Source organism: Ailuropoda melanoleuca, chromosome 10 (assembly GCF_002007445.2).
Source record: "Ailuropoda melanoleuca isolate Jingjing chromosome 10, ASM200744v2, whole genome shotgun sequence".
Lineage (NCBI taxonomy): Eukaryota > Metazoa > Chordata > Mammalia > Carnivora > Ursidae > Ailuropoda > Ailuropoda melanoleuca.
In genome coordinates, this window is record NC_048227.1 from 103,950,877 (window position 1) to 103,975,682 (window position 24,806).

A 24,806-nucleotide genomic window follows, 5' to 3' on the forward strand; every position below is an offset into this window, starting at 1 on the left:
ATCTGGATGTATCTTTAGGTTCAAAGTGAGTCTCCTGTAGACAGTAAATGGATGGGTCATGTCTTGTTATCCAATCTGCAACCCTGTGGCATTTTATGGGAGCATTTAGGCGATTCACATTGAGAGTGATTATTGAGAGATATGATTTTAATGATGTCATGCTGCCTGTGAAGTCGTCGTTTCTATAGATTGTAAATTTCTGTTCTGTATCACTCTTGGGGCCTTTTTACTTTGATAGAACCCCCCCCCCCACTTAATATCTCATGTAGGGCTGGTTTGGTGGTCACGAATTCCTTCAGTTTCCACCAATCTTGGAAGGACCTTATCTCTCCATCAATTCTGAATGACAGCCTTGCTGGATAAAGGATCCCTTGGGTGCATGTTCTTCTCAGACAGAGCTTTGAAAATACCCTGCCAAACCTTCCTGGCCTTCCAGGTTTCTGTAGACAGGTCTGACGTTATTCTGATATTCTTCCCTCTGTACATAAGGATTTTTTTCCTCCTGGCCGCTTTCAATACTGTATCCTTGGATCTAATATTTGAGAATTGCACTATGACGTGATGTTTAGGTCTGTTCACGCTAATCTTGGGAGGGGTCCTCTCTGCCTCTTGGACACGAATGCTTGTTTCCTTTGCCAGATTAGGGAAGTTCTCAGCTACAATTTTTTCAAATATTTCTTCTAGACCTCTCTTTCTCCACCCCCTCAGAGATGCTGATGATTCTGACATTGGAACGTTTCTTTGAGTCAATAATCTCTCATAATATACATGTTTGAGATTGGATTTTTTTGAGCCAAGTTTCCGTTTTAACTTTCTCTTCTACCATCCCGTCCTCCAATTCACTAATTCGTTCTTCTGCCTCATTCACCCTGGCCGTCAGAGCATCTAGTTTAGACTGCATTTGATTCACAGCATTTTTAATTTCTGCCAGATTCGCTCTCTTTTCCGCCCTTAGAGATTGTATATTCTTGTTAATATTTTTGTTAATATTTTTTTCAAGCCTACACATCTTCTTGACCATTGTTACTCTGAATCCCATTTTTGACAATTTGGTTAAATCCATATCTATCAGTTCTGTGGCAGAGGACACAGAATCTGTATCTTTTCTTTTGTGTGGGGGAGGTTGTCCTCCTCTTCATTCTGATGAGGAGAGGTTGCGGGGATGGACAGAGCTCAAATTATTGACCAGGACCCATACAGTGTGCACTTTGTTTTATAGGGACCTTAGGGATGTGGGCTTCTTGATTTTTCAGCCTGCCTTCTGGGGGAGGGGCCTGCCGCACTGATATTCAGGCAACCCTGTTTGGGTGAGTCTCCCTATCCCCTGCAAGGGGGGATGGGGATGGGCACAATGTGATTTGGTATTTCCAGCCTTTTGTTCTCTGGTAGCTATCCCTGGTGATTTTCTGTGACTCTTCTGAGAGTCAGAGCAGCAGTGGCCATATCCTAGCCTCTGTCTCAGAACAGAGAGATAGCAGTCTGCTCTCCACTGAGCTCTCCTGGCCACTTTTAACTCTGCTTCTGTAGGTGCTGCTAAAAACCCTGCAGCGTCCCGGGATGTGCACCCCACAGCCGCTCTCCCAGTCCCCACTTCCAGGGCCGCAACGTCTCTGCCCTTTGTGCTTCTAACACCGCCATTCGCCCCCGGTTCCCTCATCCTCCCGAGCTCCCTGTTTCAGTGTGGTTTGCTAGCACTCCAGAGCTCCGGTTTTCAGTCTGGTCGCACACGCGTTCCCAGGCTCACGGTCTCAGTCTGCTCTCTCATGGGTGCTGGTCCACGAGTCTGGCCCACTCCCCAGTGCAGGTGGCTACTGCTTCCTGGAGCCTGATCTTGTGGGCTCCCTCCGACTTCCGTTTCTCTTATTTTTCAGTTCTTGATTTCTTTCAAAAGAGTTGTGTGATTTTTCTCATTACAGATCCTATACATATTTTCTTAGGTTTACATCTTAGTATTTCACTTTGAGGGGTGCTAATGTAAATGTTATTGTGTTTTTAATTTCAAATTCTACTTGTTCATTGCTGGTTTATAGGAAAGCAATAGATAATATATATATATTATAAAATATAAATGAATGTTTATTTTATGTACTTTAATATTTAATGTTATTTATTTTTATAAATATATATATATATTTTATAATTTTAGAGAGAGAGCACAGGAGCAGGGGGAAGTTCAGAGGGAGATGGAGAGAGAGAAGCAGGAGCCTGATGCAGGAGCTCAAGCAGCAGCCTGGGCACGGAGCCCGATGCAGGGCTCAATCCCCTGAGATCATGACCTGAGCAGAAACCAAGAGCCAGATGCTTAGCCAACTGAGCTACCCAGGCACCCCAATTAAGTTTTGTATATTAATTTTGTATCCTGCAACCTTAATATTAGTTCCAGGAGGTGTCTGTTTGTTCATTTTTTATTCTTTCAGTTTTTCAACATAGACAATCACGTCATCTGTAAACAAAGACGGTTTTATGTCTTCTTCCCAATTGGTATACCCTTTATTTCCTTTTCTTGTCTTATTGCATTAGATAGAACTTCCAGTACAATGTTGACAAGTAGTGGTTGGAGGCCATGTATTTTTAAGGTTTTTTTTTTTTTCATATTTGTCTATCTTTAATTTTTTTCTATAAAATGTCTTTGAATTACATTTCAAGAATTAATTCTAGCATGTAATGTTTCATCAAAAGTAGTCTCCTTCGGGGCGCCTGGATGGCACAGCGGTTAAGCGTCTGCCTTCGGCTCAGGGCGTGATCCCGGCGTTATGGGATCGAGCCCCACATCAGGCTCTTCCACTGTGAGCCTGCTTCTTCCTCTCCCACTCCCCCTGCTTGTGTTACCTCTCTCGCTGGCTGTCTCTATCTCTGTCAAATAAATAAATAAAATCTTTAAAAAAAAAAAAGTAGTCTCCTTCATTTAGTAAAAAGATATATGCTTATTTTATAGTAAAATGTTCTTCATTACTAATAAATGCTTTCTTAGTAAGCTGAGGCAAAAATGACTTAAAGAACTAGATAAAATTCACAAAAATTTTATTTTTAAAAAGAAAAAAATACTACACCATGTGATATAAAAATTGATTTTTAAAATTTGACTCCTTGACTAAAATTAACAACATGACCTATTGTCAGACTATCTACTGTTTATAACCGAAATACTTAGAAGACATGTAGAAACTCATTCTTTCCTCCTGATACTTACATTCTGAGGACTACAGGCTACTGGATACTTCAAACACAAGCTTTGGAGTAAGATAATCCTTGGTAAAATCTTGCCTTGTCTGAATCAGTTCCTCAAATAGTCTGATGCTATTTTCTATCTCTAATGAGGAGAATAACATTGTCTACCTGATGGGGATTCTAAAGACCTAAACAAGACATAAACAAGACATTCACAGAAGCAGTGCTTAGTGCTTAGACCTAAACAAAGACCTAAACAAGCCATTCATGGAAGCAGTGCTTAGTGTAGTTCACAGCAAGCACTCATAGATGTTGACCATTATTAGTACCACTAGATCCTGATGTTATAGGCATTAGAGTATTTCTATGATTTGCAAGCAGCCAATTCAAAAGCAGCTGACTTAGCCAATTCCCTAAGTCAAATCACTCTACTGCATTGCTCAAAAGTCTTCCAGTGGCTTCCTTCTCACCAGGGTAACACTTAAGATTTATGCAACTTACACCCATCTTTTTTTTTTAATCTATTTAAATTCAATTAGCCAACATATAATACATCATTGTTTCAGATGTAGTGTTCAGTGATTCATCAGTTGTGTATAACAGCCAGTGCTCCCATCTTGACCCCGTTATGACTTCCCTTCCTCCTACTGTTTCACACCCCCTCCCTGCCCAGCCCTGCTGGCCTCCTTGTATTCCAAGCATGTTCTGCCTTGGATCCATACCTGGCTCTCCCTCTGCCTGAAATCCCTCAATGGATGCTCTCTTCTGAAATGTCACTTTATCAGAAAGACTTTCTTAGCACCTTATACAAAAGAGCACCCCTTCCAACACTCTCTATTTCCTTTACTCTGCTTAATTTTTCACCAGAGGGCATACACTTACTAGTCATCTGTTTCTTTGCTTATTAGCTGCTCCCCAAGTAGAATGAGATCCATTCAGGTAGGCATTTTTTCTGTTCTTATTTTCTGCTATATCCTAGCACCTAGAATTATGCCTGGCACAGAGTGGGATTCACTGACTTTTTGTTTATGTAGTTAATTAACTGTATGACAAAAATTAGAGAATATTCCTTTTTTTTTTTTTTTGGCCCAATAACTCCATATAATCTGATTGTCAGGAGGTGATGAATGGTACCTCATTAAGGAAACAAAGACATAACATGATAACTTAGTTCATGCCTGGGTTCCTTAGAGCTCAGGAGTAGCTCACTCAATGTTCTTATTCAAATGTTTATAAGATAATGTAATTTATACATTCACAATATTTTAAACAATACAATTCTTATTATTTAGGATAGTGCTACTCAAAGCATGGCTGCTAGAACCACCTTGAGCATGACCTGGGAGTACAAAGAAATGCAGATTCTCAGCCTTTACCCCAAGCTGACTGGGCTGGGCCCAGCCCTCACACTCTGATGTGTACTACAGATTGAGAATCACTGCTTTAAGGGTACTTAAATGACTCATTTGGTTCTTTGGCTTCCTCTTACAAATGCATAAGGATGTATAACATGCCCTAGATTCTAAGTAAAAATCATACAATTGGTTATTAATGTAGATCATGACATTGTCTCTCATGTTAATCAGTTATCTTTTGCCATCTATAAATACCCCTAAAACACCTCCCAGGGTTTCAAGAGTACTGATTTGTTTCTGCTGCTTGTGTGGCTATAGCCTAGCTACTCGCTCTTTAGATCCCTCCTGAGTTTAGCACCTAAATTCTTCCTTGTCTAATTTGAACACCCTAGAAACATGATGAAAGTAGGTTTAATTCTTTTTAATTTCTTTCTTTGAGGCACAGCTTTTCAAACATTTTGTAACCAGGGATTTTCTTTTCAAAAAGATGCAGTACCTTGATTGGGATTATCNTGAAACATGTTGCAGATGGGTAATACAGAAAACTAGTAAATATGAGACTTCTCTGGCTGCCATGGGTTCACTGGATTTNAGATGCAGTACCTTGATTGGGATTATCTGGAATGACTGTGGGCAGTGTGCCTATATGATTATTTTTCTTTCTTTACTAAAAATGACAGCTTAGAGTTTCTAGAACAGTGATTCATTCCAGTGTGCAGAAGAACCATCTGTGGACACTCATTCCATGCTTATTAATTCAGTTGGCTAGGGGTAGAGGCCCAGAAATCCTGCTGCTGACTGCACTCTGAGAAACTATGCCNACACTGGAATGAATCACTGTTCTAGAAACTCTAAGCTGTCATTTTTAGTAAAGAAAAATAATCATATAGGCACACTGCCCACAGTCATTCCAGATAATCCCAATCAAGGTACTGCATTCTTTCGAACACTGAAATTGCCAAGATATTTTAAGAGGTGAAGTCAAATCATTTTAAATAAAGCATTNTTTGCATTCTTTCGAACACTGAAATTGCCAAGATATTTTAAGAGGTGAAGTCAAATCATTTTAAATAAAGCATTGGTTCTAAAAGTTAAATACACAGAAATTATGATAAATGTCTTACTAGATTTACAATTTTAAGTAATTTAGTAAACATTTATCACTCTTCTAGGAGATTTGGGGGGGAACTATAATAAACTGGACAGATACTCTGTCCTCAATGAGAAGAATTAGATGCAAAGGAACTGAAGTACATAACTGAAAGTAGTAGAAGATATAAGGAGACGATTGGAAAGGAGATGATTCTTCCCAAATCTGAATATGAAGGGATGACTCTTTATAGTTCAATTTTCAGTTTAACATAGAGTTAAGTCTTACAGTTGATCTAGGATAGCCCATTTCTCCGTTCCCTATCCTTTCCAGATATACATAATTAGCACACCCCCCTCACACAGCAAAGCTCAGTCCTGGTCTGGGGGGTGGGGGTGGCAGAAGCACATAAGGAGGACACCCCTGCCAGTCACCGGGTGCACCAGCAAGTGGTTCTATGGCCAGTCCCCAGGCCTGCAAAATACACACAGCGAACAGTCAGTGGGTTAACAAGAACAGGATGATCAGAGAGAGGTCAGATGTAACTAACAGATTTATGCAAGAAGTAAAACTGAACGGTCTCATCATGGGGCATATAGTAATCTGAAGGCACCGGTTATGGTGGTGGTATCATTTACCACACCGTGTACATTTATAGTTTATTTAATCTCTTGTTTGGATTCAAAGAATTATATATTTCAATTAAAAATATGAAGTGAATATTAAACATTTAGCAGAATTTTCTGAGAGCCTACTAGTATCTCTCTCAATTCCTACAGTGAAGGAATATTTTAACTAAAAGTATTATGGTCTAGATAGACTATCAACTGAAGGTGACAATAATTCCAAAATTATTCTTCATAAAATAAAACTGAAGATGACTAAAGGCAATTTCATAATAAAATAAAACAATAAGATTTGTTTTTAGTCTTCAGGTAAATACCACTGACAAAGATGGCAGAGTCAGATATATCAAGAAACTGATTAAAACATGTGAATAAGTACAAAGGATAATTATTCTGCTAATATTATTAATGTTCAGATGATAAACACAAAGGCTTGATTTTGCTCTAAAGAACATGAATTTTTTAACTTTTGAAAAAAAATTTAAATCCTTTTGAAGAACTAGTTTATGCCATTACTAAAATAATGAATCCAATTTCTTGATCCATAAGTAAATATTTCAATGGTATATAAATATATAATTTAATTATAGTTAATGTAAATTTGAACTCTCAAATATATCCTGTTTAGACAAAATATATTATATAGTTATCCTACCATAAACAATGAATATAATTGTTTCCAACTTTATGTTTTGACATTTTGCATAAATTGTATTTTAGTGAACATTCCTTTGCAATTCACAACCCATTTTAAGAATAAAACACTGATTATTTATCCATTCTACTATTTAAAGACAGCTATGTCATTTCTATCTTTTCACAAACTCCAATGGTCCTCTATAGAGATGTCTCCTCATGTACTCTGAGTTCCAGAACATGTGTATCTGGAATTTCATTAATTATTATGAAGCTGTGAATTAATTATTATAAAGCTCTCTCTGGTGACTTAATCAATTGAAATTCCCAGCATCATGTATGAAAGCACTTTTTGCCCTAGATCCTAACCAATGCTTGGTATTGTCAGACTTTTAAATACTGGCCTATCAGGTAGGCTGCAGTGATACAATATTGTTGTAACAGTATTTCTCTAATCAGTAATGACACCTTGAACATATCTCCAAGTTAACCGATCATTGTTTTCTCCTAAATGTCACTGTATCTACTACTTTGGTCCCTCCTATTTTTTTACCCATCAAACTAATCGATATTATTTTTTACACCAATGTTCATTTAGACTGATCCATATTTACCCTTGTATTTTCTGAGCATCATCTCTCACATCCCATTTTGCCACCCTGGGCTCACACCCACTCCTCCCTGTTGTGAGAACGTCATCAGTTCTTTCAGACTGAGTACAAATACTCTGTGTTTGTCTGGAAGTGTCTTTATTTTCCTCTCAATCTTGAGCAATATTTTTGTTAGGTATGTTGCGTTTAGAACTCTAAGTTAACAGGTGTTACTGTTACTGTTTTTCTTCTATTATTCCTGCCAGGAACCACTCAAATTATTGTCCCATTATAAATAATCTCTTTTTTTCATTTGATTTTAAGACCCTCTCATTTTCCTTGGTCTTTTACTTTCTTTATAAAGTGAATTTATTTTTAGTAATCGTGATTAAATGTGTGTTGTTCTGTTTTGCTTGGTTTGGTTTGGTTTGGTTTGATGATGCTTGGGACCATGTACTTTTGAGTTGGAAGACTTATTCATCTTGGGAAATTCTCAGTATTCTCTTAGAAAACAGTCTCTCTTCTATTCTGTATTCTCCTATAATGAAACTCCTATCAGAAATAGTTTGGCCATCTCTTCCAAACTCCTGGTCTCTTAAAAGCATTGTTTTACATTTTAACCTGTACCATATTATGGGCAATTCCCCATATCTATCTTCCAGTTCACAAATTCTCTCTTTGGCATTGCCAAACTTGCTGTTTTAACCCATCCACTGAGGACTTTTTTTTTTATTATTATTATTGTTATTCCAATAGCTAAAATTATGTTCTAATAGCTATTCTTCTATTATACTTGGTTTCTGTTTAAGGTTTTAATTTTTTCTCTTATGCTTTAACTAACATAAAACGTATTTGTTTTGTATTCTGTTTAAAATTGCTAATTTCTCAAGTTTCAGGGGAACCCAGTCTTCCAGTTTATGGTATACCCGTACTTCTACTTAAGACAGAATCTCCCTTTGTTTGAATTCTACTGTTTGATGATGCGTGCCCCTGAATAGGGCGTGGTTCCCTCTGGAGGCGTGGATGCCATGCTGAATGTTCTCTTGGAATGCTTTTGTGTATGCTCTGCTTGAAACATCAGATGCACCATATATCTGAGTCCAATATTTGTATTAACGTCCCATTCTGGACGACACAGATACTGCAGGGGTTTAGATGGATCTCATTTTTCCCCACGTACATCTTTTTCTTATTTCTCACATTTTTTTTTCAGTTTTCTAAGTGCTCAGTGCATGTAAAGGAGAGACGTCCGCCCCTCCACAACTTCCTCAAGACCACCAGAATATTAGCTCATGCACTTAAATTCCGAGTTTATCCGTTCCTTTATTTAAAGACAACTGTGTTGTTTCTACTTTTCCACTTATCCTTGGAAACTGTTTCTTTTTGTAATCTCATCCATGATTTTTTTAAAGTTCATTAAATTTTACTTAGTGAAATTAGCCAGGGATACTTCATATGATTTTGGCCTCCATCTTGCTGGCTCCCAAACTCTCAGATACTATGAAAGCCATAACAGCCTAGAACCGCCTATATTCTCATTTATAGTATGTAGGAGAGAAACGCACTCTACCTTACAAAGTCAGTGCTATTATTTTGTGTTTTCTGTCACACACAGTCAAAAAAAAAAAAAATCCTATAATACCTTTGACTATTGTGATTGGAAAATAAAAGACAAAGGGAGACACATTAATATTGGCAAAATAACCAAGCAATCACCATCCTTGCTAAACAAAAGCAGTTTTGAAATGGGTTGTAACATGGACAGAAGGAAGAACCTTTCACACCAAGGGTGTTATTGACATTGCAATGTGTTGCCTTAGCACCTGCAAATGACTAAAATTGCCTCTGAAGTTCTCTTTCTGCTTTTTTAAATTTCCTTACATCATCAGAAACATAATAAACCAAAATGTGTTTTGAGAAAATAAGAAACAGAAAAGAAAGGCAAAAGTTGAGAGGGACATATATGCACCTTAATCATATACGTGGACGCTAGTGCAATGCATCACATCCCCAGCACTCCTACTTCCCCAAGATAGATAGATAAATAAATAAAATTAAACACTATTACCATGGTCCTGACACCTGCTCCATCCCTTCCCTTCATTCTTAATCTGAAAGCCCTGTTCCACTGTACTTTTTAAATGTATTCACCTCAAGTGTTATAGCCAAGTGCCGTCCTTCTAATGATGCCACCTTCTAGCATCTAGAACTTACCGTGAGCTAACTATGTACATACTGAGGCCCTTCCCCGTGGAGGCCTGCTGCACAAAGTGCTCTGGCAGAGACAAAGTCTGCACAATTACCTGGCCTTCCGGCAGGCAGGGTCCTCTCATAGTCGTTGTTCAGGATCACAGCCAGACCCACCGAGTGGGCGGGAAGGATGGAGCTGCTGAGGTCCACGCGCGTCAAGCTCTCAGGCTCTCTCTCCGGGCCATCCATGGCCTTTTGTGGGCTGTCCCCTCGAGTGGCCTCCCTTTCTTGGCCTTCACGCCAGGGTCTCAGCACGACATGAACGATGCTCTGCTGATCCAGGTCACAGCTCTAGGGGGGAGCGAGGGAGAAACAGACGAGAAAGTGCAAGCGTTAAAACACAAGTAAGGTTTAACTTGTCCTCAGTCCCAAGGTACGCAGAAGAGCCTAAAATCTGTTTAGGGCCAAAGCTGCACGCAGTCCTGGAACTTGAGAAAAGAGCCACGTGTGACTGACGGAGTTGGACACACTGCCCCTGTCAGCACGTGTATGTATGACACAGGTAACGTGGCACTGGGGCCACAAAACGACATGTGGGTGTAAATGGACCACAGCAACAGAAAACTAGAGTAATATTGAAGCAACAGGAGCTCGAGCAGGGCAGAAACGTACCACATGGCATACATAAGCACGGTGAAAAGCAACATTCTTTTTAAATTGATTTACTTCAGAAGTGATGTGTCCTCCCAATTATCAAATATAAATACCAGCATCCATCTTCATTTTAAAAAGCACAGAGAGTTGGTTATTGACAATTACAGAGCATTTTTCTCTACAATTTAAAATAATTGTGTTTATGGTAGACTCCACACGCACCCCCATGTCAACAGCAAACACATCACCGCAGGGATGGGGAAGCAAGCGAATAGTGTACCCGGGCCATCCCATCCAACATCACAATTAAAATCAGTGAACATTTGCAAAAATGCTCTGTGTCGATATATTGATGCATATGAACAGAAGACTGTAAAATTTACTAGAATTAAAGTTCAAAGTCAGATAATTTGCTAGGACTAAAACTAGACTACCCGAGATTCAAGCCAGGTCTCAGAGTATCTACTGGGTAGAAAATCACTCATCTGTCCGTGGCCCTCCTCCCGCAGAGCCGGGACCTCATTCTCTCACTGAACACGTGAATTTCAGTATCTACAAACTACCTGTAGTCATGCTGTCATCGTAGCAATGTTCAAACAACGCCATGCACGCACAGCGATGCTGATGACAGTCCTAACTGGCCCCCATCCTCCCTCCAGTGCTTCACCACTGTTACCAGTGAACATTGAAGAGTGGTGCCCATCATGCACCAGCATTTCCTGCGGACACACCACTGTGGACTCAGAAGGTCACAGGATGCCCTCTGGGCCTCTGTCCCATTTCTGCCTCTTCCCCATCCCGTGCCCCAGACCTCTGTCACATGGACATGCTTGCTGTCCCTGCCACCTGTCCTCACAGCTCTGTGTGTCTCAGGATGGTTCCTACTCAGCAGTGGTCACCGGATCATCAATCTCTGTCCCCTTAGCCTGTCCCCACTCAAGTTCCCCATTTCTGTCAAAGCTGTCCTCCGCCACGGGATCCAGGGGTCAAGCCCTCCCCGCCCACTTACAGCTCTGATTATCTTCCTGTGTCTTCTGAAGGCTTCAGTAGAATCACCTCCTTGGGCTCCCCCGCCCTATCTTACACAGCAAGGTGCTAAGAGTAACTAATTCTGACTCCGAAATAGCCTTCACATCTTCCACTCCCTTACTTCTCAATTGCCATCTCCCCATTTTAAGCCTTTATCATTATAGTAGCTTTGCAATTGCTCCCTGACCTCCCATCTCTCCCTATAATCCATTATATACACGTTTCTGGAGTGTCCCACATAATGTTTTCAAATGTCTCCCTATTACCTATTACATAGAATCTGACATCTTACTATCATCTTCAGGTATGTTTAGACTTTTCTCCTTTCTAGATCACCTATCTTACAATTTTATCTCCTTTCCTCTCCTCCATTATATACATGATAGATAAGGTTTTTCATCAAAGCTGTTCACTCCCATCTCTCCACCTCCTGTCCTTGATTTGGGCTCAGTTGTGTGATTGGCTTTGGCCAGTATGACTGAACCAGGGCTTTTAAACGTATCTGCACCACTGCTAAGGTCAGTGATAGAGCACCCCTGGGTAGTTTCCACCTCCTCAGCCTGGGCCCCCCATGTGCATGTGGCATAGACCTGCATTCAGCCACAGAGAGGACCTAGTGCAGCTGCACCCACAGCGTGAGCAGAGCTTTCCAGCTGGAGGGGCTGTGGACGCCCAGCTGACCTGGAGGGGATGCTTGTTAACGTATGGCACTGAGATTCTGTGGTTGTTCATTAGGCAATAATAGCTGACAATATCTATTTTCCATTCTAACTGGACTAATAGACATTCTATCACTACTTATCATGGCCTCAATGTTCAGCCAGAACTCTAGGAATTGTACAGAGCCTTTCGCCTAAGTCATTTCAAATAAACCAACACCAAGATCGGAGTCCACTCGAGCGGGCAGGCAAGGGCAGGAGCTGTGCAACAAGAGGAAACAGTTGAGAATGAGTCTCCTAACATCCCCTGAGGTTTTTATCCGTAGTGTGTTCTTTTCAAGAAGGTTCAAATATTCAGTCAGATAAAACTCCTCTCTCAACGTTCAGGACTTACGTACTTCAGATAAAAGTAATGCCTTTCTTTCCCATGTGAATGCCAGCGATCTTTGCCTGCCATGCTCTTTCTGTAGTGGTCAGAGCATGGGTAATACTTGTTGGGTGTGTGTGTGTGTGTGAGTGTGTGTATGTGTGTCTGATCTTCAGACTCAATTAAGAAATTCTTGAGAGCAGCAACTGGGTCATACTTACATTTTTTATTTACCAGAATGCCTCACACAGCACTTTGAACCTAGTAGACAGAGAACATATGTCTGTGAATGGAAAAGTCGAAGGACGGGGGCAGAAACAAGAATGAATGAAGGAAAAATATAAATAGTCATAAGCTCAATACCTAGAGTGCTCCATGGGGAACCAGAAGACTGTGGAAGAAAGAACATGAAATTTAAAGCCAGATAGATGTGATCTATTAGCTGTATAATTTTTGGCAGATGACTTTTCCTCCCTAAGCTCTAGTTTCTACATCTGTCATTGGCAATAATAGCACCAACCTTGAAGACTACTCTGAAGATTTAAGGAAACAGAAGGAGTGCAGAGCCCAATCCACAGCAATAACTCAACACACAGTTGTTAGTATCAGTATCATCATTCAGGAGTTTCAAAAACCCAACAGCATTGGCCCCTGATCTTGTCCATCAGTAGAGACTCTGAATCCTATGAGACTGTCCCACTCACACAGTCCTACATGGAGAATGGACACAGAAGGTGGAAGAAGCAGGCGCTATAGACGTGATAATCACTCTGACAACATTCCGGCTTCCTGTGAACTAGAAATTGATTTAAAAAAAAAAAAGTCCCTATCTGCTCAGATGCCATGAAACACATGAAGAACCTCAGCAAATTCTCAGAGCCTGCTAAAATTTGACAAACATGGAAGAAATCCAAAAACTGAGATTTTCCTTTCAAGTCAAGATTTTTTTTTTTTTTTTGGAATGCCCAGGGTAGAACTGGAAAGGGGAATAGGAAGACCCTGAGCAGACTTCAGTAGTTCCAGTGATACATATAGAACATATTTCTCAGTCTGCATCCACGGTTCTGAGATCATTAATTGCTTAATTCTTTGACTTCTTATTAAAAAATGGCATTGATCTCGGAAGGGGTCCCTTTGCCCGATGGTGCAAATGCACCATCACGCTGGTTCAATCCAAAGCCCCATTAATAACACATTCCAGGGATGATAAACTAGATGAAGTTTAGTTGTCTAGCCACTCCTAAGCCCAAAATAATATTTAGTTCTCATAGCATACAAAATTTCCTCAGCTTTGGGAGGTAGAGATTTTCAGTGGGAAGACAGCAGAGTTCTCCAGCAACGTTTTAAACTTCCTCAGGGCAGAAACAATGTCTTATATATCTCTTTCCTCAATAAACAGAATATTGCCTGGCAAAGAGGAAACACGTTACGTTTGTGTTTTAAGTTATTAACTCAACAAGTAAGGCAGTGATGTAACTTGTTTAGTGTGGATAAAACAAAGAGCTATTTGTCTAACTGGACTTGGTGTTAATGCTGTCAAGTGGAGCTGTTCTTCCATCAGGGACTGAGAAATCTGTATCTTAGGCACTATCTCTACAATACCTTTGATTTGGAGATGACCCGGTATTAATAAAATATCCATGGGAGTTTATCGCCAACCAATAACCGACTCTCACACAGTTGGCCATTATCCCCCAATATGCAAGAAATTGATATATTTTTCCTTTCCCAAAAAGGAGTTCCTCTGCTGACATGTAGTTGGGATTCACATATTTGAGAGTCTGGTAATCCAATTAGAACACTGGAAATAGGGGCCCTTCAGTGGCTCAGCTGGTTAAGTGTCTGCCTTCAGCTCAAGTCATGATCTCACGGTCCTGGGATCAAGCCTCGAGTCAGGCTCCCTGTTCAGTGGGGAGTCTGCTTCTCCCTCTCTCTCTGCCCCTCCCCTCGTATGCTTTTGCTCTCTCAAATAAATAAAATCTTAAAAAAAGAAAAAAAAAGAACACTGGGAATAAGTAAACTTGAAAAACCTGCTAATGTTTTTCAAAATCTTCTTAATCTTTTAGACCTTTTAAAAACATGTAATCTTACTCTAAAAAGAACATTCCTGGGGATTGCAAAGTTATTGGAATGTTTTCCAAACACTTAAAGAAGGGCTAGACAGACAATCTCTAAAATGATTAATAATGAGATTCAAAAAGTCAAAAATGTCCCATTATTAACAAAGTGCTTTCATCTTCGATAGAAATAACAATCATATTAATAAAATGAAATAAGCACACACTATATTTGAGCTCTAGCCAGTCTCTAGGCTGTGTTACAAGGTTTTTGATGCAGTCAGCTGTCTCATGTTGCCTGAGTCCTCCAAGGGAGGGGCCATTACCATCCCCAAGTATGGCTCTGGAAAGCTAGAACTAGCTGGCACAAATCAAGCTCTTGATTTGACTGGCTGTTCATTTCCATTGCACCTGACAGAAGTGAAGGTGAGCCACAGAGAGGTTCACAGCAGGTTCAATGTCACCCAGCTCCTAAGTGTGAAGCCAAGGTAGAAGCCCAGGCCAAGGGCTCCCCATCATCCTTCTGTGACATCCCAAGCTCCACAGCATGGCTGCTCAGAGGTGGGGAGCAGACGGGGCGGGATGGAGGACGACGAGGGCACAGGGACGGGGGGGCGGGGGGAAGAGCAGGGTTTGGAAACTGCAGGGACACTCCCCAGGTACAAAAGAATGATTAGGAGGAAAGCCAGACCCTGGAATGGGAAAAGCTGTTAAGGCAGCCCTCCTGGAACTGGCTCAACCGAGGCAGCACGAGAAGGCGTGGGTGGATCGGATTAAAAACAAACAAGCAAGCAGAGCAATGATGAAAGAACTGGTGCCAGTTACAGAGCCTTGGTCAAAGCACATCGAGTACCAAGAGCATGAAGGGAGCCTGACAACACGGTGGCGCCCCGGAAGGAAGGTCCCTGCGGCTCTTGCTGCTCTGAGGACAGTGCTCCTCCAGGTCCCAGCGCCCCGAGACGACAGCACTGGCCACTCTGCACTGCACTTACCTTCTTACGTGTGTCTCTCTGCTGCCAAACAGTGCCATTTTCAGGAAAAGATACTGAATGCAACGCTGCAGTACATGCCACAGAGACCTGCTGACAGTACACACTCCCCCTGGGTCTGTCGAGCAATTCACGGAGCCTGCGAAGCTCCTATCATTTGTGGCAGCCATTTCGGAGGTGAGGAGACGTTGCAGATGGCTTGAGTCACTCACCCAAATAAGACCCATCACTAGGCAACGAAAGAGCCAGCGCTGCAGCCCTGTTCTTCGGCTGAAAGCCCAGGGCTCTTCCAAACACTCGGCGTTGGACACTCCACCTCTCTGAATTCCTGATAGAAGCAGACATGTTGGACAGAACCTCCGGCCAGTCTACTGGTCTAAGCATCCTGATTCATCCACACTCATCAGCACACTTACTGTACCAATTCGTGTGCTCATTAAATTAGGTCAGGTTATCTCCGATACCATCAGTCTTACTCATTTTTAGCTCTCTCCAGTCGGCTAAGCTCTGTTTCATCCTACAAAATGCTTAAATTATTTCAATGGAAAGGCTGTCACACATCCTATTGTGTACTAGCTTTACATGTTAAGGTCTGAAAAATCTCTGATTTTCATTTGAATTTTTAATAACACACATTTTTTCCCCAGAAAAGCAATAATATGATCAGCCAAGAATTATCAGATAAAGACTTCCTAATTTAATAGGCAATGATGTCATCAGATTTTAATTTTAAAAATCATTTTGACATTAAAGAGGTCTTTCGTAGATAATATTACACAAATCACCTAAATAAGAAAGAAACACTTTTTAAAACAACTTAAATTTTCTCTTCTTTCTTTTGCTGTCAAAAATTCAGAACACTTATTAGTTGCTTCTTCTGACAATAACTTTTAACAAACATGTTTCTGTATGAGTTTTTAATAATGTATCTTCTATGTCAGAGAAAGACAAAATAGCAATTATTTAGGAAGTTACTTAAAGATATTTTTAGATGTAATGGTTGGGAAATGTTCTGTATGGTTACAGCTAACAATGCAACAACGTGGAGAAAGCAGCCCGAGCCCAGAGATGTTCAGAGGGGAGTGAGAATAGCCAGAAAGCAATTGTTCCCACGGGTTTGTTTCTCCCAAACTGCAGTCCCCTCCATTGTCTTCAGTGAGCACTAAATGCCAATTTATATTAATTGGATGAGAATAAAAACTGTTCTTTCAACTTGACCTTTCATTTTTTTCCTAAGACTTGTAAAAGACAGATATTTTGTGATTTATACTTTGAATTTATTTCATATTTCTTATGACTGGTTTTCATTATAATGAAAGATATGACATTATGTAAAGATATTGAAAGGCCCCTTCTCTGGTTGCTGAAGGCTGAGGAATGCAATTCCTATGAAAGGTCGATTAGCCCCACACTAATTAGCCAGCGTGGGTGTGAGCCCCGTTGCCATCCGCTTCCCTCCCACCTCGGGCCTGGGACCATTTTGCTGCTCATTAGGACCCATACCAGAGGGAGCTCAATGGGAGGGGAAGGGGATAAAATAGGAATCAATGTCCTTCACTACCTGGCAGCTTTGTGCTAAATGATTTATCATGGGAGGATGTGAGTGCTGTGTGCACAGGCGAGGTCTGGGGTTCCATCGGTCCATGCGTGCCCTTTCCTAGGTACGGGGGTAAGAGATAACCAATCCAATGCCCATAAAACCAAGTTACATCATGTTTAACATTGTAAACTTTACAAAATGTGTTTCTCAGCATCGTTTCTTTAAATATTCAATTAGAAGTTATGATAAATATTACAAACAGTTGAAAATACACACATGGATTTTGCCAAAAGAACTGATGTTTACAAATCACTACATATGCTTTGTCGTATTCATGGGGGGGTGGCGCAAAGTTAACACACTTCCTTCTCAAGCATGTATGGCAAACAGAGATGAATCCTGGACAATAACCCATTTTATATTATACCTTCTTCCTAAAGAAAATGATACAACCACTTGATATGACCCTAGGAAAAAATAGGAAGCATGCAAACTGTCATCCTAAACTCAGTTCCTTCGCCATCTCTCTCTGTGTTCTTTCTTTTCCCCAGACTCAATGGACAATTTACTATTGCCAAAGAGATTTTGCTTATAATGTGGAGAGAAGATATATTGCAGCAACATGGTCATTTCGAAAAAAAAAAAAAATAACCTGATAAGAATAAAAAACATCTTCATATCCTTTTTTGGCATCTATTTATTGCTAGCCTCTAAAAAAAAAAAAAAAAGAAAGAAAGAAAGAAAAGAAAAGAAAAAGAAAGAAAGAAAGAAAAAACAGACGGCCACCATTATTATTCTCCACCTTGTTTCTGGTTTCTTTCTCTTCATCTCTTACATACTTTCACTTTCTAAAAGAATCTCATGGTCTTTAGATGCTCTCCCCTCATCTCCCTGTCCTCTTCTCTCTGTCTCCCTCCCCTTCCTTCCATACTTTACCCATCTGCCCTATGCTGTTTTTCTTTTTTTTTTAATCTTTAATCACTATTATTGGTTAAGATATCCTTTAACTAACTTAGTCTTACATACTGAGAAATATGGTAATTTTTACTTTGGGGAGCAAAATCCAGCAAAATATATGCCAAAAGCTTAGTTCCAGAGATGGTTTAGGGCTGTTCAGAGTGTTTCTGCTACCTTCTAGGCCTGTAAAGATGACTCATTTCAGAACTGTGAGTGTATTCCAGACTCTGTGAAATAGCAGGACTTCCTAAAGGAAAGACATAAAAATTTCAGATAAAGAATACTGAGAATAGCAGTGGGGAAAAGCTGTAGGAATGTTTTATTTGCACTAAACTACTTTCCACCTCAGTATATCCCCTATGCTATATTTCTAATCCATGATTTCTCTTGAGTGAACACAAAGGCCAGGCTCGTTCAGAACCAAAAAGAATTAGGTATGTCCCCTGTGTGGGTAGCCCAGTGCCAGTTACCAAGAACTAACCAAGTAAGCACAGAAAAATAGATTGATTGACTCAAGGTTGCAATGAGTAGGTAACCAGCCTGAAATAGAGTAAGGTTGGTTGTGTTTTGTTTTGTTTTATTTATTCCAGTGCGGTTAACATACAGTGTTATATTAGTTTCAGGTGTACAATATTGTGATTCAACAAGTCTGTGCAATATACGGTGCTCATCATGAGAATAAGTTTATTTCATTCCACATCTTTAAAACAAATTATTAGATGACACAATAAATGCTTATTTCAAATCACTGGAAAATCAGAGTGGTAATTTGAACCTTTGATCATTTAAGATAGATCTATACCCCTCCAGAAACAAACAAAGAAACAAAAACAAAAACAAATCTCTCCTGGGGGGGAAAAGGCCATGCAGTCACACACCTGACCCAGAGCTTTAATGAAACAAATGTGTGCAAACTCTGGAAGGGAGAAAAATAATCAGGGACCACTTATCCTCAAATGTTACAGTTTCTCCCTACTGCCATGCAAGATAACATAGCCACGTACCATCATCATAACTGGGGACATCCAGTAAATCTGACATCTTGCATGACCCTTGAACTCTGCGGGAAGCTTGAATACGGTGGGGTAGGGTAGGGTTCCCACAGAGTAGGGCAGGATGGAGAACACAATATTCAAGCTCTTCCATGGCAAAGAAGAAAGGAGAGATGACAGGCACTTCTATTTATTTTTTTTTAAACTGACAGAGAGATAAACAGTTTCACACCTTGGTTGTAAATGCCTTGAGTTTCCAGCCTTAGGTTTAAATTTTATATATAAATACAACACATTGTTAGTTATGTCAGCTCCTGTTTCATAATCTGGATATTTTATGTCATGTGCAACAATTCTTTTACTCTGAATAAATAAAACATAAAGCTGCTTTCCTCTTTCACACCTGGACTCTAAGCAGATGTCTGCTTGAGTTGCCCTCCAGATATTGGGTCATAGAAAGGCTTTGAAAGTCTGGGCAAATTGGTACAAATTCCTAGACTCTGACATCCAACTACAAGAAAGGATAAATGGTATTCATTTCTTCCATTTCAGGTGTTGGTCCTAATTCTTTCCTGTAATCATTTATTCAAGAGAAATGTGTCAAGACCACTGCCATCCTGAGTACATTCCTGGGGGTTACAGCGCTTGCAGGTAAGTGAGGACAATGCTCCTTGAAGGGCCGCAGGATCAGCTGCAAGTATATGAGAGAGATGTACTGTGCTGGCCAGGGACTCAAGCTTTGAACATTTACTCCAAAATAACTGGTAAATATTGTCTTGGATAAAAAACACTTTTCTAAAGTAATCTAACAGAACTTAGTTATGATGAACTTCCTTTAACACTATTGATTTTTTTTTTCATTTTCATAATGTACATTTTGGTGGGCTAAGGACAGAATAAAAGCTCAGCAGGGACACATTCAGACTTCTTCTGGGATACATCAGATGAAGAAATTTACAAAAATCTATTGTTTGATGGGTGATATTTGGGATCTATGAGAAAGTGCTTCAAAGCTTAGGGACAGTGTTTTGCACTATGCTCTAATAAAAGCTAATGAAAACCCACAGGTGACAGGTCAGGCCATAGATTTACAGATTATACATTTTACTTATATCTATAGTAAGTCAAGTAACTTCCTCTGCTCTGGTAGAGAGAGAAGAAAGGCAAGGTTGGTGTTCACTTATAAATGAGTTTCTGAGGAGGTGAGGACTCATGCTTCAACCCATCAAAACAAAAGCCTGGAATCATTAAGACTGGGCCTACCACAGTGTCCTGATTTATTTATTTTTTTAAAGATTTAATTAATTTATTTATTTGAGAGAGAGACACAGAGAGACAGAGATAGCAAGAGAGTGCACAAGCAGGGAGGAGAGGGAGAAGCAGGCTCCCTGCTGAGTAGAGAGCCCTACATGGGGCTGGATCCCAGGACCCTGGGATCATGACCTGAGCTGAAGGCAGAAGCTTAACCGACTGAGCCACCCATGCACCCCCAGGTCCTGATTTAAAAGAAATCTCTGACTTCTATTTCATTCCAATCTTCTTCCAACTAAAGGAGACATAGCGGGTTGAATGGGGTCTATTCAAAACCCATGTCCATCCAGAGTGTGAACTTATTTGAAAATAGGGTCTTTGTTGATATAATAGCTAAGGATCTCAAGATGAAACCACCCTGGATTTAGGGCCTTCCTAAATCCAGCAACTGGTGTCTTTGTAAGAAGAAGAGAGGACACAGCTACCCAGAGGAAAATGTCATGTGAAAATGGAAGCTGAGATCCAAGTGATGCCTCCACAAGCCAGGGAACTCTAGGACCCACCAGAAGCTGGAAGAGAAAGAAACACTCTTCCCTAGAGCCTTCTGAGGAAGCACTCTGCTGACTTGATTTCAGCATTTGGCCTCTGAAACTATGAACAATAAATGTGTGTTGTTTTAGGCTACCATGGTTGTGGTCTTTTGTTATAAGAACCCTACCCAACAAACTCATAAATGAGGGAAAACATTCTGGCCAGAGAGAACAAGATGTACAAAATTGGGATTGAGGGACCTAGGGAGTTGGGAAGAAGAAGAGCTAGGATTCATCATGGCTGGGAGTAGGATAGTTGTAAGCAGAGTCAAGTACAGATGGGGCTCCCCAGGAGGGCTCTTATTTTGGCATTACATAAAGCCAATAACCCTTACATATTTGTCAACTTTTATTTAGAGGAGGCTCTAAGGTCTGTAAGGGTAGAGATGAAGAGATCTTCTCATCTTTGGTTCATTTTGGTTAGGTAACATGTACCCTGGTCTAGTCAGGACTGTTGCGTTGAGACCTGTTGTCCCCCTGTAATTGTTAATAGTTTCCTTTTAACCATCAAATGTTTCCCAGTCTGAAAGAAAAATCATATGGTTATCCTACTCATAGACACCCATGGCACATACTAGCTGTTCAGTGCATAAATTTTGGACAAGTAGGATGGAGAGGTTAAGATGGCGGAGGAGTAGGGGACCCCTTTTTCAGCCGGTCCCCTGAGTTGAGCTGGATAGGTACCAGACCAGCAGGAATATCCACGGAATCAGCCTGAGACGCAGGAAGATACATCTGGATCTCTACAAATGAACATCTCCAGCGCTGAGTATCGAGGTACGAAGCGGGGAGCCGTGAAACCGCGCACAGATATCGGAAGCTAAACAGAAGGGGGAGGGAGCCGCCGTGTCAGGGCGCCGGGAAGCGGTAGCCACCTGCAAGGGGGAGCGGACAGACCGCGGACCCGCACGCTTGAGACAGCAGGCTGAGAAGGGAGCTCCGGGAGCGCACGCGGGACGGCTGGCGGTTGGCGGGCCACCTGCACGGGGGAGCAGGCGGACTCGCGGACGGCACCCGCGAGACAACAGACTTAGAACGCGAGCTCCAGGAGCGCGCGCGCAGGGCGGCTGGCGGGCCACCTGCACCGGGGAGCGGGCGGACCGCGGACCCGCACTCTGGAAACGGCAGACTGAGTCCGTGAGCCGGGAGCGTGCACCACCAAGCATCTCACGGAGCTCCGGAGCTCCGGTGTGCTCACTGGATCGAGGCTGAGACCGGGAGCTCCGGGAGCGTCCGCGGGGCGGCTGGCGGCTGGAGGGCCACCTGCACGGGGGAGCAGGCGGACTCGCGGTCAGCACCCGTGAGACACCAGACTGAGACGGGGAGCTCCGGGAGCCCGCGCGGGGCGGCTGGCGGCGGGCGGGGTTGGAAACACAAAGGACAGAGACGTGCCGGCCCTGGAAGTGAGGGCTGGGACGCCGGGTGTGGGGCGCACAGCCCGGGATGCTGCAGGGTTGAGCAGCACCAACAGAAACAGAGTTAAAGTGGCCAGAACATCAGTGGAGAACGATCCGCGATCCCTCTGTTCTGAGACAGAGGCTGAATTTCAGCCGCTGCTGCTCTCTCAGAAGAGGCATAGCAAACCGCCAGGGAAAGCCGCCAGAGAACAAAAGCCCGGAAATACCGGCTCACAGGGTGCCCATCCCCATCCCCCCTCGCAAGGGACACAGAGACTCTACCCAAACAGGGTTTTCTGAGTACCGGCAGGCAGGCCCCTCCCCCAGAAGGCAGGCTGAAAAATCAAGAAGCCCACAACCCGGAGCGCCTGAGTGGCGCAGTCACCAAGCACCTGTCTTCGGATTAGGGTGTGATCACAACGCTCCGTAAGGAGTCCCTCATCGGGCTTCTCCACCGGGAACCTGCTTCTTCCTCTCCCACTCCTCTGCTTGGGTTCCCTTTCTTGCTGACTGTCTCTCTCTCTCTCAAATAAATAAATAAACTCTTTAAGGAAGAAGCCCACATCCCTAAGATCTCTATAAAACAAGGGCGCACGGCCTGGGTCCCAGTCAACACTTGGGCTCTGGACAACCCTGCAATCTCTCTTCATCAGAATGACGAGAAGGAGAAGTCCCCCCCAGCAAAGAAAAGATAATGAGTCTGTGGCCTCTGCCACAGAATTGGCCTCGGCCACAGAATTAATACATATGGATGTATCCCAATTATCAGAAATGGAATTCAGAGCAACAATGGTCAAGATGATGAGTAAACTTGAAAAAAGCATCAGAGAAAGCGTTGCTGAGAATATAGAATCCCTAAGGGCAGAAATGAGAGCGAATCTGACAGAAATTAAAAATTCTATGGGCCAAATACAGTCAAAACTAGAGGCTCTGACGGCCAGGGTCACCGAGGCAGAGGAACGCGTTAGCGAATTGGAGGATGGGTTAGTAGAAGAAAAAACGAAAATAGAAGCTGGTCTTAAAAAAATCCACGCCCACGAATGTAGATTACGGGAGATTACTGACTCTATGAAACGATCCAATGTCAGAATCATCGGCATCCCTGAAGGGGTGGAGAAAAACAGAGGTCTAGAAGAGATATTTGAACAAATTGTAGCTGAAAACTTCCCTAATCTAGCAAGGGAAACAAGCATTCGTGTCCAAGAGGCAGAGAGGACCCCATCCAAGCTCAACCAGGACAAACCTACGCCACGGCATGTCATAGTGCAATTCGCAAATATTAGATCCAAGGATACAGTATTGAAAGCGGCCAGGGCAAAGAAATTTCTCACGTACCAAGGCAAAGGTATCAGGATTACGTCAGACCTGTCTACAGAGACCTGGAATGAGAGAAAGGCTTGGGGGGGCATTTTTAAAGCTCTTTCAGAGAAAAACATGCAGCCAAGGATCCTTTATCCAGCAAAGCTGTCATTCAGAATTGATGGAGAAATAAAGACGTTCCAAAATCGCCAATCATTAACCAATTTCGTAACCACGAAACCAGCCCTACAGGAGATATTAAGGGGGGCTCTATAAAGGTAAAAAGGCCCCAAGAGTGATACAGAGCAGCAAGTCACAACCGATACAAAGACTTTAAAGAGAAATGGCATCATTAAAATCATATCTGTCAATAATCTCTATCAATCTAAATGGCTTAAACTCTCCCATAAAACGCCACAGGGTTGCAGATTGGATAAAAAGACATGACCCATCCATTTGCTGTCTACAAGAGACTCATTTTGAACCCAAAGATGCATTCAGACTTAGAGTAAGGGGATGGAGTACCATCTTCCACGCAAATGGACCTCAAAAGAAAGCTGGAGTAGCAATTCTCATATCAGATAGACTGGATTTTAAACTAGAGGCCATAGAGAGAGATACAGAAGGGCACTATATTATTCTTAAAGGAAGTATTCAACAAGTGGATATGACAATTATTAATATATATGCCCCCAACAGGGGAGCAGCAAGATACACAAGCCAACTCTTAACCAAAATAAAGAGACATATAGATAAGAACACAGTAATAGTAGGGGACCTCAACACCCCACTATCAGAAATAGACAGAACACCCTGGCAAAAACTAAGCAAAGAATCAAAGGCTTTGAATGCCATACTCGACGAGTTGGACCTCATAGATATATATAGAACACTACACCCCAGAACCAAAGAATACTCATTCTATTCAAATGCCCATGGAACATTCTCAAGAATAGATCATGCTCTGGGACACAAAACAGGTCTCAGCCAATACCAAAAGATTGAAATTATCCCCTGCATATTCTCAGACCACAACGCTCTGAAATTGGAACTCAACCACAAGGAAAAACCTGGAAGAAACTCAAACACTTGGAGGCTAAGAACCATCCTGCTCAAGAATGACTCGATAAACCAGGAAATCAAAAAACAAATTAAACAATTTATGGAGACCAACGAGAATGAATACACAACGGTCCAAAACCTATGGGATACTGCAAAGGCAGTCCTAAGGGGGAAATACATAGCCATCCAAGCCTCACTCAAAAGAATAGAAAAATCTAAAATGCAGTTTCTATATTCTCACCTCAAGAAACTGGAACAGCAACAGAGGGACAGGCCTAACCCACTGACAAGGAAGGAGTTGACCAAGA

The 24,806-nt window shown here is 41.7% G+C and overlaps 1 protein-coding gene across 1 annotated transcript in view; it reads right to left on the reverse strand.

The window, feature by feature from the left end:
* The window catches only part of PRKN (parkin RBR E3 ubiquitin protein ligase), a 1,042,635-nt gene that overhangs the window by 866,884 nt on the left and 150,945 nt on the right, over window positions 1–24,806 (reverse strand). Inside the window, exon 3 of the mRNA XM_034669425.1 lies at window positions 9,769–10,006. Within this exon, the coding sequence (XP_034525316.1) occupies window positions 9,769–10,006 (238 nt within the window). The remainder of the gene's footprint in view (window positions 1–9,768; window positions 10,007–24,806) is intronic.